The 21,496-nt window shown below is 36.1% G+C and overlaps 1 protein-coding gene across 4 annotated transcripts in view; it reads right to left on the reverse strand.

Moving 5' to 3' along the window:
• MPPED2 (metallophosphoesterase domain containing 2) overlaps nt 1-21,496 on the reverse strand; it is a 159,650-nt gene that overhangs the window by 72,376 nt on the left and 65,778 nt on the right. For all 4 annotated transcript variants that reach the window (XM_083350111.1, XM_083350109.1, XM_083350110.1 and 1 more), the window contains one exon: nt 13,857-14,082. In XM_083350111.1, the coding sequence (XP_083206237.1) occupies nt 13,857-14,082 (226 nt within the window). The remainder of the gene's footprint in view (nt 1-13,856; nt 14,083-21,496) is intronic.

Here is a 21,496-nt window from a genome sequence, read left to right on the forward strand (position 1 = left end):
CCTTCCTTCAAGCTTACTGTCTATATAAATATATTTTTTCATTCTAATATAGACTACTGGAAGTTTTTAAGGAGAGACTGGACAGCCATTTGTCCAAAATGGTATATAGGGTTTCCTGCCTGAGCAGGGGGTTGGACTAGATGACCTCCAAGGTCCCTTCCAACTTCATCATCATCATCATCATCATTACTACTACTACTCTGTGAAGAAATAATACAATTTTACACAAATCTAAAACCAATAAAAAATCCATGAAAATGAACATATATTCTCAATGACAGTCAACAGAAAATAATCACATTTAAGTGAATTAATTGTTCTTATAATGCCAGTGAAATTAAACCTAAGAAGTACTGCTATGAGTTTTATTTAGCAAGAAGACTTGTGACTTGTGAACTATTTGACTCAAAGCAGGAAAATGTTTTGGATTTGACATGTTTGTGCTAATTCTACCTGTTGCAGATTCCTTAGAGAAGCCATTGCATAAAAAGAAAAAAATAGGGTGTTGTCACGTATCATTAACCTGTCACTGCCTTCCTGTCTCACACATTATTTCCTGACAGTTAGAACAAAGTCAGTGGAACAACCTGCCTCCAGAAGTTGTGAATGCTCCAACACTGGAAATTTTTAAAAAGAGATTGGACAACCATTTGTCTGAAGTGGTATAGGGTTTCCTGCCTGCGCAGGGGATTGGACTAGAAGACCTCCAAGGTCCCTTCCAACTCTGTTATTCTATTCTATTCTATTCTATTCTATTCTATTCTATTCTATTCTATTCTATTCTATTCTATTCTATTCTATTCTGTTCTATTCTGTTCTGTTCTGTTCTAATTTTCCTGAGCTTGAACAACTATTTTGCAAGTTTGAGAGGCTGCTTCTTTATCTCTAACAAATACAGCAAATTCTTGCTTTGGATCTGAATATCTCCCACTCTACGACTATGGTATTTTTAATTTAAAAAGAGCACAAATTCACATTTAGCTGTCACAATTGTATATGCTTTCAAAACATACTCAGAATAATGTTTTCAAATTCAGTAAGAAAAAGCAAATCTAAGAAGCAGGGATTATCCCTTAATTATTCAATGCAATGCAATCTGAAATTAATAGGCTTAGTTTGGATTCCTCTAATTGTTGAAAGAAGTGAAAAATAGCAATGCTCTGCTACATATTAGAAAACATAAAGAGAAATTTCAGTATCATAACAAGGTTATTAGGAATAACCAGATAATGTGAGACTAACAAATATTTATATATTTTTTCAGCAGAAATAACAAGACATTTTCTTTCTTGTGCTATGTATTTTCTTTTTTCTTTTCTATTGTTCCCTTATTCTAATCTGATTAGAGAACTTGGAATATTCCTTGTGCTGAAAAAACAGAGACCAATGGACAATTGGTTTATTTGGTTTTTATGGCCCAACAAGTTATCCTACATATAAGTGCAGTTTTTGATATTGTACAATAAGGGTGCAGCAAATGGAGAACTGATTACCATTCGTATTCAATTACAGTTTAAACCCAAGCTCTTTCATACGAACGTAAATATATTTTACATAAAGTCAAACCAATAAATGAAATTATTAATTTTCTTGACTTTAAATGGTAGAGAAATGCAACAAACAAATATATAGTACTTCAAAGAAATAAGGAAGCTGCAAAAAATTAGATGTTATTCTTAAGTAGCCCTATTTTCTTTGAAGCCTAGTTATTTAATCACTAGATGGATCTACTGTCCAATGCTCTGTGTTGCCCTGTATGCCCTCTTTCTACACCTTGCTCTTTGCTTCTCTGTACTATCAGCTCAGGAAGAAATTTCAACAAAACTCTTCCTCAGGCCACTGATATCTCTGGGAACCAAATCCATTAAGATATTTCTGACTCCTGCTCATGCTACTTTAACTGTCTGGTGAACAGGAAGGAACTGATAAAAATAGGATTACAATGCCCTTACAGATGAACTGGCAAGAGACTTGATTGTGATTGATGCCTGAATAAACATACAATAGCAGGCCATACATCTCAGCAAGGCTTTGATAGAAACAGGAGAGGAGTGTAGGTTTTCACTGGCTAGATTGTCACGTTCTTTTCTCAATGAAACATTTCAGTACAAAGCCCTTCAAGAGGGATGCTGGTTTGCTTCTTTCCCTAAGCCAGAGATACAAATTCGACAAGCTTGCTATTTATAAGGTTGCATAAGGGAACTGTAAATGGATAAGAATGAATGAATCCCCCTGCTCCCTCCCCCACCATGGTGGAACTACAGGTAGGCCTTGACCTATGACAATTGAGCCCCACATTTCCACTGCAAAGCAAGACAGTTTTTAAGTGAGTTGCGAAGAATCCAAATTTTTGATCACATGACCATAGGGAAGGTGCAACAGTCGTTAAGTGTGAAAAATGGTCATATGTCAATTTTTTTCAGTGCCATTATTCACAGAGAGAGAGAGAGTTGCTTGTGTGCATGGATAAAAGAATGCTTTTAGTAAACCATTATTATTTCTTTAATTTATATGCCATTTATGATTGAATGGATAACATATTCATATTTGAACACATCTCACTGAAAAATCATCCAGTGAAAGAGATTGCTTTCGGATGTAATTATTCATGATTTAATTCAGAAATCAGAATTTGAGCCTGCCTAGTCATTTATGTTACAACAAAAATTATAGTTTTGTTTTTTGTTTTCTTTTTTCAAACAAGAAAGATTAGGACACAGAAAGTGTGTGTGTGTGTGTGTGTGTGTGTGTGTAACTACAGCAGAAATAACATATAGACATAACATTTTTATACAAACTTTAACATTTTGGCTTCCATGTATATGATGAAAGAAAGTATTGTTTCAGCCTAAAAGCTAACTGATTATGTAAAGATGATCAATAGGACATGCTTGCTTACTGAAATAAAATACAAGGCAATCAACAATCCAAAGATGCACTGGGATCTTCTACAAATGCGTTGCTCTGATAAAGCTCTTGCTATAATTTAATGGCAGTAACATGACAAGTGCGATTAACAGATCAATTGAAATGACACTACAGTACATCTCTAAGGTGCTGTGTGTGAATAGTTCCCTGGTCCATTCAATATCAGTAATGCTCAACATAGCTCTAACAAAATTCATATCAACTTTTTTTTAAAGTAACATTTACATGGTATAACACTTATCACAGCTTACTTAGGATTCCTGGCTATAAACCTCTGTTCTAGTAAGCATGGGAAGTTATTGAATTATATTGGAATGCAACAAGAGTTCATGCTCCTTCTTACAAATGGTAGTAACTTTTGTTTCCTTAAAACATGAAGATAATGGATTCAGTCTAAAATGATGTGAGTCTATTCAGGAAATCTATTTCTGTATTTATTTATTGCAATTCTTACATCCTTTCTGAGAAAGGCATACCGGTAGCTGCGAAAAGCTGTTGTGAAGGAGAGATGTAGGGAAGCCCTGTTCCACAAACATAGGTCTAGATACATATATAGAGATTCTTTGCTTCTGGAGGTTGTTTTTTCCCCTGTGACATTCTCACACTGTTGACAACTCTGCCACTGGCACTGTGATAAGCCTCCACTCTCTGCTTTCAGAAAAGAGTATGAAAAAATATGCATCTGATTGCCCTATACAGTTATGTAGTGTTGATCTACATTGCAATTATTATTTTATTTTCAGGTCATATTCCTTCCTTGTTGTTTTTTTAATTACTGCATCAGATACTTTAAAGAACCTAAATTTCAAAACCAAGGTATCTGACAGAACACCAAGGAAAGGAATTGTTGCAAACAGTAATAAAATGACACTGAAGATATGCTGAACATCAGGAAATTGTGTTAAAAAACATTTTATTTTTAACTGAGATTTGATTTTACTGTGGTAGTATTTTTTTAAGAAATTTTATACATCACTTGGAAGGCTCTGCAGGCAAATTAGAAATATTTTCATTAAATATTAAACAAAATAAGTATTTGCAAATCATTTTGGGGGATGCTGACATGTGATATTACCACTGGATGGACTTTGTTGTCTTGAAGAGACAACATCAGAACAGTATTTCAAGCCCATATCTTGGCCAGAGCTGGCTCCAATTAAAAGCTAGGAATTGTAGGCTGTATATCATGGAAAATTCCTGTCAGTAACATTGATTATACAGAGCAACGGTCTCCAAGAGGAAATTACATAGCCACAGTGCTCGAGTTATTTAAAATTAGAATGGACAAGCACTTAGGATGATAGTACTGAGGCCCATTCAGCACTTAGAAGACAGCATAATAAAGGAGTTTTCAATCTCTAATTCTCCAATATAAGCTCCAAAAACAGTAAGGAGAAAGACAAACCTCTGCAAAATTAAATCACTGAGAATCAACTGGAGAATACAAATTAAATTATGGGAGTTTATTTCCTTCTTTGAAAGCATTAGCATTAATCTCATGCAAAAGTAAAATATTAGTTAATTTGATTGCCTTTGCTTCCAGACATAGCTCGAAGGAATCAATGCGGAAGAAATAGTTTTGATAAATGAAGAAAAAAAAGAAAGAAAGACGAGCTTACAGGAAGGGGGGAAAAAGACAAAGACAAAACCCAATGGTGGTGGTGGTGGTGGTGATGGAGGAGGATTAGGAGAGAGGGAAGGGACAGGGGGAAAAAAAGAAACGAATCCAAAAACAACACACCGTAAAGCTGTAGAAGTGCTATAGCTGGCTCAAAACAGCCACAATATCATGTATTAGATTATAGATGATAGTAGATTCCCTGTAACATACAGTTAAGGAGGCAAATATTTTTCGTCTCTAATCTCCACATTTGAGAGTGGTGGGGCCAATTTAAAGCAACATTATCTTTTGGGGTAAATATAGGAATTCTGAAGCAGTACCTCACTGCTCATTATTTCCTAGTTAAGCAAATGATGGAAACTGCATTATTAGCACTTTGTTTCAGAGATTTCATATGTATGTCTGCAAGTCCCATCTACATTTCTTTGAATCCCTCTACTCAAAGCAAAGCATATGTGAAAGAAATTGATGTATGTGCTAGAGGATATACAAAAATCTGGACCAAGATGAATGGTATTTTAAATAGACATCTTTCTGTTTACAATTTCTGTTTTCATTTCATTTTCAAATAGAAGGACTGTCAAGTTAGAAGTCAACTGATCTCAGCAAGATTTAAAAGGAGTCAGTGACATTCCCATAGAAGCAAAAAAAAAAGTCAACAAACGCTGGTAATTTTAGACCTGAGGGAATAACAATCTTCAATTTTATAATGAGAGGGTTGAAGGACAAAAGCCAAGAAAAATGAAATAAGACCCGGGGCCTTTAAACATAACTATGTTATGAGTGTGTGTATATTTGTTTAACACAGAGACACAAGACCTCATTCTTTCCCCATGCTTTTTTCCCGAACTATTGCTTTTTATTAAAAAATGCCAGTTTCTGACAAAGTGGTATAAAAACATCATTATGTGCCCCTTCAGATTAGCAGATATGAAAAACATTATTGCTGAACTTGGTAATTTCTACTTCATTTTAAAAGGCCTTAGTTAATTGCCAAGTAAGACTATGAAAATAAAAGACAAGGGAACCATTCTCCCTATCAAGCACAACTGAAGCCTTTAGTTGCCAATTGGTTTTTCTAATCCAACAACTCAATATCTGCTGTTAATTTGTTCTCTATTTCGAGAACATGAAGACTGTCAGCAAAATCCATGATGCATTACACAATTTATAATTGGATAAAAAATCTTGATGTTTTTCTGACAGGGTAAAAAGAAAGTTGTATAGCAGCATAAAGCAGTAACAACTTTATGGCTATTTGTAGTAAAACATAATTGCAAACGAAGTAAAAAAAACTGCAGCCTTTTAGTTTAGCTTCTACTATGAGAAATGTGAAAAATTGTGACAAATAGAAAGCAAAACTGGATGTTGTAGACTAAACCATAAAGTAAGGAAGAAAGAAATAGAAAGGACTTGATCTTGAAAACCATCAAAGGATTTCAACATTCCAAGAACAGGTAGTTCTTGACTTATAACCATTCATTTAGTGACTGTTCAAAATTACTCCGGTACTGAAAAAGGTGACTTATGATTTGTTTTTCACACTTACAACACTGTAGCATCCCATGGTCACATGATCGAAATTGAAATGCTTGGCAATTGGCATGCATTTATTTTATGATGGTTGCAGTGTCACAAGGACATGTGATCACCTTTTGCGATCTTCTCATGAGCAAAGTCAATGGGGAAGCCAGATTCACTTAACAACTGTGTTACTAAATTAACTGCAGTGATTCACTTAACAATGATGGCAAGATTGTAAAATGGAGCAAAACTCACTTAACAACTGTCTTGCTTAGCAATGGAAATGTTGGGTTCCATTGTGATCGTAAATCAAGGATTACCTGTATAAATTAGATCAGTTGAAGCGTTGTCTGCAGGTTAGGAAACTAGTAGCTCTTGCACAAGGGTGCAAAACATCCCATGTTGAGACACAACTACAAAAGGATGGAGTTTGTGTTGTGACATCCCCGCCACTGTTTTCCTCAATGTGACTTGTACCAGATCTCTATGATCTGTTGTTCTTTTTTTAAAAGTTCAGCATAACAACAACAACAAATCTGTAGGTCTCAGAGGTAATCCACTGACTGTTTTTGATGAGCTTTTAATTATCAATGTCTACAGTAGGTGGCAGGACTTTGCTAATCTTAGTTGGTCTCAAAAAACCCCAAAAGGGCTACACCAGGTTGCTATGTGGACAGGAGGTTTATGCTATTGCCAAGAAAACAACAACATGAAAGTCTTCATAAATCTAACAGAAGTTCAATTTAAGAGAAATTTTATCCTAATGGCCCAATAGATTAAAATTCTAGATGCAAGAATTCTCAAGACGTGAATTAGGTAAACTTGATGAAAGTGGTTTGATGGTTGCTAAATAATGCTTTTATTCCTGCTGAGAAATAAAACTGTGGCACAAGTTAGGCACTGAAAAAGCCAAAGAGGTGTTCTGTACAAGTAGTCCTCAGCTTACAGTCATGCATTTAGTGACCATTTAAAGTCAGCAGCAATGAAAAAAGGGACTTGCAACTGAAATTCACACTTATAACCTTTGCAGCAACCCCAGTCATGTGGTAAAAATTCATTGCATACCACATCAAACAAATTGCAAATTCTGTATACTTTAAATATGTTAAATATGCACGATTGTTCCAACTGCAAACAGCCACAAATGCTCTTGTGTATTCAAAGTTGTTGTCTAGGGACAAATTACAGTGAATTTATCATCTTATTCTACAAAAAGTCATCAGATGTATGAAGAAAAAACACCAAGCATGAATATAGGTTGACATTTCTTTATTATAGCTATAATAAGTTGGTAATTGTTTGTATGCACCTTTGAGTCAGTGTTGATTCCTGGGAATCACCTGGACATGTCCATTCAGCTTTTTTGCCAATATTTTTTCAGGATAAGTTTGCCACTGCCTTCTTGCCAAGGTCAGCTAGCTGGCTTTGTGCCTAACATGGAATTAGAACTCAGAGAACAGTTAATCAGTGGAACAGCTTGCCTCCAGAAGTTGTGGGTGCTCCAATATTGGAGATTTTTAAAGAAGAGATTGGACAATCATTTGTCTGAAATGGTGTAGGGCCGTGGTGGCGAACCTATGGCACATGTGCCACAGGTGGCACGCAGAGCCCTCTCTGTGGGCACATGCACCATTGCCCCAGTCTGAGGCCTTCAGCGGGTTTTTATAAAACCTTTTCGCTTTAGGCCTCTGCCGCCGTGTGCCCCAAAAAAAGGTTCAATCAATCAATTCCAACTTCTCGCAGGAAAAACGAAAGATCTCGCAAAGTTGGAGTTGATTGAACTTTTTAGTCCCACCCAGTCTGCCGTTACCACTGCAGCCACGCCCACCCAATGGGCCACACCCATCCGGCACCCAATGATACATAAGTGGATTTTGGGTTGCAGTTTGGGCACTTGGTCTCTAAAAGGTTTGCCATCACTAGTGTAGGGTTTTCTACTTGAGCAGGGGGTTGGACTAGAAGACCTCCAAGGTCCCTTCCAATTCTGTTATTCTAATCTGCTGCCATATAACTACTACATCAAACTGAATCTCAAGTTGATAATGATGATCTTGATAATAAATAATGATTAAAACACATATCCAGTCAAGCGGAAAGGACACATTAAGTTGGCTAAAGAATTATGATTGGTGGGGTGTAGGAGGAGGTCCTTCTCTGCCATTACCCCTGCCCTATGGAACATCTTGAAGTTGTCCCCCTTCTAAGAGAGCATTAAGACTTGGCTTTGGAGATCCAAGAGTGGCATGGAGATCCAAGAGTGGTATGCAACCACAGGGCTAGTTGGTGAACTGAGGGCATCCCTTCCATCTTTTTAACTCTATTTTTCTAAGGGTTTTATGGGGGTTTTCTACTTGTAAACTGTCAGAGTCACTTGGGTAATGAGATGGACAATGTATACATTTGATTAATAAATACAATAATAAATAATTTACATAGTCTAAATCAGGGGAACCCAATCCCTAAGCCACGGCCCACTACTAGCCCTTGAACTTTTCAGAACTGGGTTGGGGAAGTGGCAGGCGAGCACGCACGCACATCCCCACTTGCACAAGTGCTCCATTTGCACAAGTGGCAGGCGTGCATGCCCACCACGTGCAAGTGAAGCTGCACACATACAAGCTCCCCCCCCGCCCGGTTGGTATGCAAAGTCAGAAAGGTTGGGAAACTCTGATCTAAATATATGTGCTAAGGTTAGTTTTTCAATTCAATGAAAAACTTGAACCTGAAGCTCTTAAGAATTGGGACTATTAATGATAGGTTGAGCCTTCTCCTTGACGTAAAACTGCTAGTCGAAAACAGATTTTCTACGTCATGGCTTTTCAACCTTTTCACCGATTGTACCACTTTTAGGATATGGCAACATCTGAGTACCACCGGTCAGCCTAGCTCCAGCCATCTCTCGATTAGGCTTGTGTGGTGCTACCACCGGTTCAGCTGATTCCCCTCCCCCGCTACCACTTTTCTAGGATTGTCCCATACCACCTGCCAGGTGCCAATGTACCACAGTCAAGAGTTTTTGCTAGGGCTATTCACAATTCTTTTCTATTCACAAGAGCACAGGCTTTCTTATATTCATTAAAGGAGCTGGTCTTCTCTTCCACTTCCACGTGACCAGTCATCTTTTTTCCAGGCTCACAGGAAAGTGGCCCATGAGAACTAATTCATTAGTTCAAGGTCTATGCAATGCCAAAGCCTTTCTATATGCTGATAAAGACATCTCTAATAAGTCCATTTTTTTAAAAAAAAATGAAGATTATATGACAATAAACATAAATTATTTTTTTAAAAAAAATCCTTAGCTGCAAAGCAGACCTTTCTGTGAAATGGAACCATTTCATTTTGCCCACTTAGAATAGTGTTTTTTTTAATTAACTAAAATGATATGAAGATATCTCATTATCTTTAGATGTCTTGGGAAAGTATTGAAGTGAATTAAAATCATCACTCCAGTTAGGATGGGTGTTATGCATTTAATTTTTTTTTTTAAAAAAATCTCCAATGTATTTGTAGCAAATAGTATAAATAATACCAAATAGTACACATTGTAAAACACCATGCATAGAATCACAGAAGTTTGTTTCAATCTCTGTTTTTCTTTATTTTTATGGTAGAACAAAAAGAGGTACTTTCAGCAACACCAACATCATTTCTGATAAAACTAATGCCATCCATCTGGAAATTCAGGGAGGGAACCTACAGTCAAAATTCCACATAGCTCTCATAAAGCCATAATGGGGGGAAAAACAGAAGAACCAAAGAGAGAAAATATATAATCCTGCAATATGGCAGATTCCATTCCTATTCTACATGGGGCTGCCCTTGAGGACCACTCGGAGGCTCCAACTGGTACAGAATGCAGCCGCGAGAGTTGTGTTGGGAGTTTCCCGATACTCCCATGTTACACCCCTGCTCCGCGAGCTGCATTGGCTCCTAGTTGTCTTCCGTGTGAGATTCAAGGTGCTGGTAATGACCTACAAAGCCCTTCGTGGCATGGGTCCGGAATACCTCAGGGAACACCTGCGGCCGGCATCAACTTCCCTCCGCCCAGTGCGCTCCCACAGAGAGGGCCTCCTCGGGGTGCCACCGGTCAAGAATGTCGACTGGTGGCCCCCAGGGGGAGGGCGTTCTCTGTGGGCGCGCCGGATTTATGAAACCATCTTCCGGTTGAGCTCCGGATGGCGCTCAACCTTCGCTCCTTCTGGCGCGACCTAAAGACCTACCTGTTCAAACAAGCCGGTCTGGCCTGATGGGTGATGAGTTTGGGTTTTATTGCTTTTTATGTATTTTAACTTATTGTTATAGTTCTTGGGCATCTTGTTTAATCTCTTTTAATTTTTGTATTCTTGTCTTTTAACATGTATTGCCCTGTTCACCGCCCTGAGTCCTTCGGGAGAAGGGCGGTATACAAATAAAATAATAATAATAATAATAATAATAATAATAATAATAATAATAATAATAATAATAATAATAATAATAATAATAATAATAATTTAACTCTGAAGATTCTCACTGGAGATATGGCTCCACTCAACAGACTCATCTTTAAAAAGGATGCAAGACTTAATCACAAGTAAATGTGGAAAGGGGAAGGAGGCAAATGAAGAAAGATATTTCATGATGCAAACCACAGGTTTATATACTTACAAATAATATTTCTCTGCGAGGCTGGAAGATTGGGATTAGACTCAAGAGGAATATTTTCACTTTTTTGTTTTTAATCTACCGTTACAGATTGTAGCAGATGCCTGTGTTTTTCACCAAGAACATGATTCTGCTCACTGGCTGAATGAAACATAAATATTCCTGAACTCCTTCTGCTGGCATTTTTAGTTATATTTATTATTGCAGATTAATTTGATACAAGATTCTACATCTGTGGAATTCTGTCATGTGAGAATGTGTTTGTTCTGCTCACTTTCTTTAGATAATTTTATATCCATATTGGGTTTTATGCTGAATCTTTCTTGCAACATAATGGTGTATAACTGAGTTTGATGAATATCCCTTACATTTCTTGACTTAGGAATTAAATGCAGAGTGTTTTATTTCTTCCTGTGAAGGAGTCTGGGCTTAAAGATAAATAATTGGTTCAACATGAGCTGCATGACAAGTTTGCAACTTGATCTCTTCAACCTTAATCCATCTTGGAAGTTATAACCCAACAAATCTAAAAGACTACAAGATAAAGAGTGCATTTTTTAATTATTATACTATACCATATAAAAATCTGAGAAAGGAGAAATATAGGCCCAAAGAATGCCCATGTTAGAGTGGAAATAATAAAAGTTCTTGACTCACATTTTAAACAAAGTTATAAATTTAATTGGAATTTACCTCTGGCCTACCACTTGTTGACACCCCCATTTAATGCTTTCACTACCAACGGCAGATAAATGTATGGAAGTTACTGTGCAATAGATTATGATGGTGACATAGTCATCGAGTTATGAGCATAACTGAGCCCAAAAATTATGTTGCTAAGTGAAACATTTGTTAAGTGAGTTTTGCCCCATTTTACAACTTTTCTTGCCACAGTTGTTAAATGAATCACTGCAGCTGTTAAATTAGTTACATGGTTGTTAAGTGAATCTGGCTTCCACATTGACTTTGCTTGTCAGGACGCAAAAGCTGATCACATGATCCCAGGATATGGCAACCGTCATAAATATGAACCAGTTGCCAAGCACCTGAATTTTGATCATATTGACCATGGAGATGTTGCAATGGTTGTAAGTGTGAAAAATGGTCATAAGTCACATTTTTAGTGCCATTGTAACTTTGAACGGTCACAAGTCGAGGACTACCTATAATTAGAAGCTACGGATTTAACAGAATAAGAGTCAGAAGGGACCCTTGGAAGTCTTCTAGTCCAACCCCCTGCTCAAGCAGGAAACTTGGTAACATTTCAGATAAAATGTTGTTCAATCTCTGGTGGCAAATTCCAATTATTCCAAATTCATTTCCCACCACTTTCTACATGAGTCTACCCTGTTGATGAGTAAGTACCACCTAAAGGTTCTTACAAAAAGTACCACAAAAGCTCTTAGTTTTGATACAGGACTTGGCTGCAGGTAGATCTATTACTAACATCCATAAAAACAGTGTACAAGCCTATGAAAAGTGATTGCTGCCAATCTAGATCATCCCTGGACTCTCTGAAATGATAATAGATATATAATCTAGATAACTGTAATTTCACTTTGGATGTACACACACTGCATACAAAGGACATTATCAGCATAATTTTCAATACTTTCAGGTTTATTATTTTTATATGAGTTAATTCTCCAACATACAATCACTCATTTAAATGAAAAGTTTAAACTGCTTCTACTGACTAAAAGGAAAAATAGACAAAAGAGGGAGGGGACCTTTTGTAAAGTTCTAACTTCATTTTTTCCCCACAAAGTTACCACTAGATTAAATCTTTAGCAGTAAAAGACAGGAGTGAATTTTCACTTTGTTGAACCCCAGCCTATTCCAGTAACATCTCTTAAAGGAGAAATGGAAGAGGAGGGACTTTTCAAACTTTGGGAATATTAACATCATCCTTTAAAATTGGCCATGCAGTTAATGGAAGTTTGAGTCCAAACAAACTGGAATAGACCAGATTGCTCATCCCTAAGGTAAGGTAAATTCTTCTCTTGCATTCTTTTTTTGTGGTTAAAGACTGATATCTTTTTAGCTAGTAGGGACATGAATGGGAAAATATGTTTTAAAGGACCTATTACATTTAGGTTATTTGCAAGAAATCAGGAAGGTAATCTAAATTCCAAATCATACACAAAGATTTTGGCGCAAGACCATTAAACAAGTATTACATAAATATAATATTCTCTCTCTCTTTCATCCTGGCTTCTGGCTATGCATACATACTTGTGATTATTCATATATATGCATACATACAGTATCACTTCTGTTGTTTTTCAAATAGGCTGGAAGTATAAAAAAGTAGAATTTGTTTTTTCAATTCACAATACAAACACAAAGAAGGAAAATGTAATTGCAGATTTTAAATAACTTGAATAGCAGACTGTCATGATTCCTTATAGCAAACATTCAACTTAAGAATTTCCTGCTAAGTGCACAAGGAGTTAAATGAAGAGGAACCCTGCCATAATTAGTAGAGATATAGGTGGGGACATATGTGAGCTTAACTATGTGCAGTATCTAATTAGTGGATTACTAACAAAATAGTTGTGAAAACAAGCAGGCTTACAATAACCATCATTAAGTGTCTTTCAAAGAACACTTTTTTTCTTTCTTACAGTGAATAGATCATACTAATCAGAGTTCAGTTTAGTTTTCATATGAAAGCTGACAAACTGAAGTAAAGGGAACAGCATTAAACTTAATTGGATATTATTTGTGCAGTTTTATCCATTTACTCAGTCTCTGCTCTCTGACATAAGAAAGTTATGGGTTTTTTATTGTAGCTCTCAGTGATTTCTTTTAAAATACTGTATATACTCCATTTTAGCGTGCTGTGATTAAACTATTTTGCATCATTTAAAAATACGCACAAAAAATCTGTTACAACTTCTAGAGTATAGCTATTAAATAAGGAGTTTTGAATTTCAAATTTATTATGCAAAATAACTGATTATTCCAGAACTTGCTCATAGCCTTAGGTTTCTAACATACACACAAGATTTTGAATTATGGAGTATCTATTACTTCCCTTATTCAGAAGAAATTACATAATGTGTTAAAATAAGAACTTCACAGATTGTGGAACTAATTACATATATATGCACATAAAGGCAAATGTTAGACTTACCAAGGTGCGCCATATATTCGGAATCCTTTGACTGTTACCTCAGAATCTTGCAAGTAAATACTGTTTGTCAAAAGTGACTGAACATTGTCAAAGTCCTCTGGTTTCAATTTGGATACAGAAGGAAAGCGGTAGTAATCCTGTTTTACAAGGTCTGCCATGAATTCCTTATCAAATGTTAGTTCATGATTCCCAGCAATCACTATTTTGTAATCATATGGCAAGTTTCCTGAAACAGTACAGAAACAGAGCAATTATTTATTTGAGAAACTGCTGTCCCAAAACAAACATAGATTTCACATTTAAACTCACACTGGACAGGTTTTGTTCAAGGAAAATCACAAGAAAGAAAGACGTATTGATCAATATTATTTAGAGGTTTGATGAATTAAAGAATTTATGGAACAGTTCATATGGCTGGTCATCTTTTTATCCAGACGTATGCAATTTCGACTCCAGAATCATATGTCCATTCTAAAAGTCCCTCCAAAACTCACATGCCTAGTAGAACAGGAATATTAATACATATATAGGGTATAATCATGCTAATTATATGCAATTGATTACATTAAGCTCTAAATTTAAATTAAAAAAAAACAAATGTAGTTTTTGTTATGGCTATAGTCAATATTCTTTGGTCTATTCCACTATGTTTTATGTTCTGTGTTCTACCATCTTTGAAACAATGCCTCCAGCATTCCATTTAAAGGCCACAGACTTGCACTCAGTCCTTGCTGTACTCATTAATGGTTCATTCCAATCTGGTGCCTCCAGATGTATTGGGTTTTTCAATTTCCTAACTGACCAAAGTTTGAAATCTATATCTAAAGGACATCAGAATGAAAAAGGTTCAACTGAAGTTTATTAGGAAAGTAAGCACTTTCTATTACATATCAATCTGATGGCACACAACCATTATGACAATCAAAAACAATACATTATGCCAAATTAATTAACATGGTAATGTTAACTCTTATGTTAACCATATGAACAATTTTTCTTTCTTAATTATTCACTTTCTTCAATCTTCTTCATATTTGCTATCACAATGTTTATATTATCAAATATTTTCAGAGGAAAAGGGAAAGTTTTCAGAAATTTCATGAACCCCTTCGTCTTGTTTTCCTTGCTTGCAAGGTCTGCCGACAATCACTGCTACTGCTTTCTCCAGACTACAATTTTCATATTAAAAAAGGAAATAAAATGGACCACTTTATAATACATTAAATTTGGTTAATTATCCAAATAAACCAAGAGAAGGATCCACCAACTCATTCTTGAGCACATTTCAAATAGCCCATAATCCTGTACATCATTTCTGAGACAAAGATACAGGAGGATTGCATAGGTATACATTTTTGTCAGCCTTTAGGACACTTTTCTAATAATAATTTTGTTTTGTTTTTTTAAATCAATACCACTTAGAGAAGAAACTTCAATGTATAACAATACACACACACACACACACACACACTTCAAGATAGCCACTTAGGTTCATTTGTTTATCTTGGAAAGGTAGCCTATACATATGACTGGGCTCTCATATGGCCATTTATGACATTATAAAGAACACTGCAATTCATTTTCTTAAAATTCTATTCATCATAAACTAAAAACTATACATGTCAGGTTTCTGAATTCACACTAGCAGGGAACATTTCCACAAACATCGCGGTTTTAGTAAAGTCAACTTTATACTTCAAAATTTTGAAATTTGAAAACCTTGCTATGTTTTAATGCTGGTACACTATTCCATTCATAATTGCTAAATTCTGTAACTCCATCTCTACAAAACGTTAAAAATGCATTGAATGGATTGGATCCTTCTTCCATATGTGATGGCAATACTGTAAAGCTCAACAACACTATCATTCACCTACAAAATGGAAGAAATCTTGAAAGTGGCCATTGCATTTTATCCTGAGATATTTTGATTAAACTTCACTCAACTATATATTTATGCAATATATACTAAGTGGCACAGTATATATTAACAGTTTCAAGAATTTTTTTTAATTACACGAGATCTTCGTTCCCTTCTATGGAAGAATGGTTTATTAAACTGTGGAATACGTTTCAATGCTTAGAATAACTTCATATTTGAAAAGAAAATCTAATGTACAATTCTATCTTATTTGGAAACCATTTGGGGACTACAATTCTATACATGGAATTGGGCCACATTCCAAATTTGGATACTAGAGTTTGCATTTTCATTTGACATATGGTTTATATATCACTGACACCATTCAATGTACTGTTTATTATTATAGTTTTCCTTCTCCTTTTCATTTTGTGTTAACCAAACATAAGGTAAAGGTAAAGGTTCCCCCGCACATGCGTGCTAGTCGTTTCCAACTCTAGGGGCCGGTGCTCATCTCCGTTTCAAAGCTGAAGAGCCAGCGCTTGTCCGAGGACGTCTCCGTGGTCATCTGGCCAGCATGACTAGACACCAAAGGCGTACGGAACGCTGTTACCTTCCCACCGGAGTAGTCCCTATTTTTCTACTTGCATGGTTTTGAACTGCTAGGTTGGCAGAAGCTGGGACGAGTAACAGGTGCTCACTCTGTTACACTGCACTCGGGATTAGAAATATCCTTTAATTACAAATTGGGTATGAAATCCTTAAAATACTTATATACTAGAATGTATTAGCCACATAACACTTTAATTTTTTGGTTATTTAAGATTTGCTGATTATCTACCTGATTTCTGCTACTTGTACAAGGTGTGTGTGTGTCTCTGTGTATGTATACACAGAGATGTGTCACTATGCATACATGTGTCTCTGTGTTGTGTATTATTTATACATGTATTCATATCAGTTCCTATAGTATTATTTCCTTTTTCATTTCTCTTAGAAAATTTTTATAAAAGAAAACTAAAAAGAAAATTGGCCTGGCATCCAATTTTACGAGAGGGGCATAATAAACTTATTTTCAATTTGGGTCATTTTAACAAGTACCACAATTAAAGAATGATCCCAGTCAGCTACAACTCTACAAGTGAGAAATGGGCTAAAAGTGAAATGATCATTAGAGCGCAGTGTACAAAATTAGTGTACAAAATTAAATTGTAACGCAAGAATCCTAAACAATAGAATAACTGAGGATGTGCAAATAACGTTGTTTTTCATGATGAAGGAAGAATTACTTTTTAGACTGTATTTTGCCAAGTACTGGCCTATGTTTTTAATTTCGCAATATCTTATACAAAGTTTTATTAAGAATTTTATAAAAAATAGTTCAGTCTGAACTAAATACAAACTCTGGTTGGATGATATGTTTAATCATGGAGTACTGTTCATCAAAGCCTTTCAATCACAATGTTATTTGATTTTCCACAAATAAATTCCAGGTTCCTTCTATCTGTGTAGAAAAATCAACTTCTACAGAAGTATAGATAAATGCATAATAGAGAATATTGGGCTGAAAATTTCCCAAAACCTTGCAAGATTGATTATTTGGATATGAGAAAAAAGCAAAAAGGTGAAGTAACTTGGTTAAGACCAGACAACAAGCAAAAAAGCAAGAGGAAGATAATCTTTCACAAACAGATGTTTTGACATGCCTAAGAATTAAGAACTAAACATCCTTCCCATTCATTTCAGTGGTCTTACTTTTCTCTAATTTAATTGCTCCCTCCAGTGCTATCCCCAACATACTCAGTATGTAGAAGTCAGAATGATTGCTCGGAATGGAACATTTATTCTCTTTAATCCAACTCATATGGTTTGTTCAAGCTTCTTTCTTTTCAACATGTTTGATTTTAATAGACCTCTTGGTAAATATAACCAAGGAATCTAAGGGAAAGCAAGAACCACTTTTGAAGCACTACTGACTTAATGAAATGATGATAAATATTCTCCAAATTAGCCAAATGTAATTCATGTATACATATAATCTCAAGCTGAAAAATGCAATGCAATAGTATGATGGCCCTAAAATATCTCTCTCTCTCTCTCTCTCTCTCTCTAACACACACACACACGCACACGCACACACACAAACAATCTAACATCAGGCATTCTCAAAATTCATTAACAAAACTTCATCATTACTAGTTTAACTGCTGTCTGTTTAAAAGGGATAACTGAGTTGGACAGAGACTGGAAGGACAGTTGAGAAGAACGGGAAAAATCAATCAAGGTGGGCATAAAAAGCAAACAGCTAAATACTTTGGTTTTATGCAAGGAAAACATCAAGCTACAACACAAGGAAAAGAGAAGGCCAAGACCTATGGAGTTCTGTGATAAATCTAAGGCTCACGCATAAAAGCTCTCCTTTGTTCAAACTGTTGTTAGACACAATAAAATACAAATGTTACGTAAGAGCAAGTTCTGCCTCTGACCTTTCACTGGGTAACCGTCAGGCTTCATTAATTTTCACAAGGCCTGACAGCTCTAGCGTTAATACTCACGCTTGCTGATCGAGCCACACAGCAGGTTCAGAACTGCTACTTTCTCCTCTGAAACTCATGCATTAGGGTTCCTTCCATGCTGGCAATGGAAAACCAAGTCTAAGAAACATTAAACACAAAAAACTACGTTACAATAATGCCAAGGTTGAGCCATAAACCCACGAAAGCAGGGAACCCCTGCCTACTCCTTCTAAAAGGCCTGCTTGGGCAAAGGCATATGCTGATCTCCATCAGAGTCCTCAATGCCAGCCTATGTCATTCTCAAACTATTGGCTTACAATAGCATACATACCTGCCCAACGGCAGATTCATTTGAAATAAGTGTAAGTTGGTATCACCACCGTGAAATCCACTGCCCCACCGGGGCAAATTTAAAGCTCCAATAGCAATTAGCAATAGAATTAGTTTTCTATAATTTATGTCTCAACCATAACATTATTCTAATGTAACTGTTTGTGATTAATACCCTTTTTTATTTTGTTACACAATAAGAAGCATATTGCATAAATGATAAATTATTTTATTCCAAAAATACTGACACAATTTTATTTCTTTTTATTATGGGTTTTCTAAACAATTATAATATCAATAAAAAGATTACATCAATATGTTTTCAATTGTGTTCAATATTTGTCTTTAACTTATGCATCAATTTATGTTTAATTCCACATTTGGGTACATCTAATGAAGTTTATTCATATGTTAACATGTGTAACTTTCAATCCTCAAAGACCCTTGATAATTTAACAAGCATTTTCTATTGTGTTGGCTGTCATAATTTTTTTAAAAAAAAAAATCAAATGATTTATCCAATTTATCAATTTACTTCAAAAAGGTAAACTTTCCCTTCCCAATAGAAATAATTTAGGATTCATTTTTATTACAGGAAAGGAATCTTATAGTCAGTCCAATGCTAGAAGATTCACAGTACTTTAGATTGAAACCAAGGATCCAAATATTCACAATGTGAAGTATGACTATTTTAAAGATGCTGATATTTTAAGGTGAATCATGTACAGATAAATTGATAGTAGTTTTTAAACAGTGCTTGATGTTGACCAATGAGGTCAAATTTTGCATTTTATTTACAATTATTTTTTTCACTAGTGTAATAGTTGACCATATTAGCCTCCCAATGCAATTTCCCAGATTTTCCTGCAGTGAAAAGAGAATTCCCTGGGTGGTGGGGAATCTAACAGGTAAGTGGATGTTTCCACAGGAAAGAAAAAGAAAGTAATTGCTACTGACTACAAGAGTCCAATTGTACCACTGTTGGATGGGACTAGACAGACCATTAATGACTTCCCACTTTTGCAAATGTTGCAGACATCAACTTCTGATCACAGTATTCATATAAAATAGAAATTGTGTTATGCAAATAAAGGTGCTTAATTAAAGTAAATGGAACAATTTTAAATAGGTCAATATTTTGAAAGAAAATATATGAGAATATATGTCAGTGTAGAGGAATACAGAGATAGCCTTGAAAGACTGCAAGAGTGATTAGGTAAACAGCAGCCCAGGCCTGAAAATGAGGATGGGGTGGGGTGGGGTGAAATTCATTCATCATCCTTGATTTTCTTATATCAGAGAATCATTAGGGGCTTTCAAGATTTTGTTATTATGCCCTTAAAAAGCAAAAATGAAGTTCTTGGCTGTTTCCTGACCTACCTTACTTCAAAAGATGACATACTGTTTGGGTCAATGAATGAATCTTTGGCCGCTCTTCCCTATGTGATATGGTTGCACCGAAAAAAATGCTGAGCTATTACAAGCACTGTTAGTTTCCTTTGTAATCGGCAATTTCAAGACTGTAATACACAACAAAAGATCTTATGGCATAAGGAGGACCAGCAGATTTGACTGTAGCATTATTGTTAAGCAGAATGCAGGTGATCCTAAGATGAAGTCTGTGTGTGTGTGTGTGTGTGTGTGTGTGTGTCTGCGTGTATATATTAATTAGTTCCAAAATTTCTGGATTTTTAATTTACAAGCATCATAAAATAATCCCAAAAGAAATCCCATCAATGAACATAACATAGCATTGTATAGCAACAAACTTTGTCAGTTACAATGTGGGATAAAAACAACAAACCAGCCCTGGCTAATAGCAAAAAAGAATAAACATTGTGAAGAATAAAAAAAACCTCGGTCCAAAATATTAGTCAAATGGTATCTTAAAACCATTTTTAAAAGCCAATAAAGAAAGAGTCAGGTGAATTTCTGGCGGTTAGGTCATTCACAATCTTTAGGCCTTCACACGTAGAAAGATTCCTGTTCTTAGTTCATTTCTCTTGATCTCAGGAGAAGACCTCAAACATCCCACTTCTAGAAACAAACATTGAACTGAGAAGCAGAGGGACTTTGGGGGGCAAGCCATAAAAGGCTTTACAAACTAGTCCTTTCAAATGGATTTGGAAATTAATGCTGCAGCTCCTCCCAACAAATATATTATTTGCGCTTTTCATCTGTGAACAGCCTGGCTGCTGTATTTTGTACTAAATGCCGTTTACAATTTGCCTCCAAAGACTGTGCCTCATATAGCGAAATTCACAACTACCGTGTTTTTCCAAAAATAAGACCCGGTTTTTTTTGTGTGTCCAAAAGAGACACCAGGTCTTATTTGGGGGGGAGGGGGTCTTTTCCACTCACCTTACGCTGGCGGCACCAACAACCACACCCAGCTGGACCATTTCTTCTGTGGCCGAAGGAGCAGCTTCATTCTGCAGCTGAGAATAGAGCTCCGGCCTGCATTTCGCCATCCATAGCTCGGTTCTTGGCTGCAAAGGCCTTCTGGAAAGGCCTCTGACTGCGAAATGCAGGCCCGAGCTCCATTCTCAGCTGCAGAATGAAGCTGCTCCCTCTGACGAGGCAAGTGTCGATCCATGGGAGGCCTGGCTGCAATGGTAAGCTCCACCCCGTCCACCCCCATCCTAGATTTTTAGGCGTGTGCCTCGCTCCAAAAGTAGGGCTTATTTTTGGGATAGGGCTTATATTAAGCCCACCCTCAAAAATCAAGCTAGGGCTTATTTTAGGTGTGGGTCTTATTTTCAGGAAAACACGGTAGTATCATCCATCCATTTATTCAACCTCCTCCCCTAGTCACCATCAAAAGCTAACATAACCCACCACACTATGAACACTCAAGGGGAGGGAGCAGCAATTGTTTTATGACTAACTTCCCATGACTATCAAGGGGCAGTAGTTTGCATAGTGCTCTTGTT

The sequence above is a fragment of the Vipera ursinii genome (genome assembly GCF_947247035.1).
Source record: "Vipera ursinii genome assembly, chromosome: 1".
Lineage (NCBI taxonomy): Eukaryota > Metazoa > Chordata > Lepidosauria > Squamata > Viperidae > Vipera > Vipera ursinii.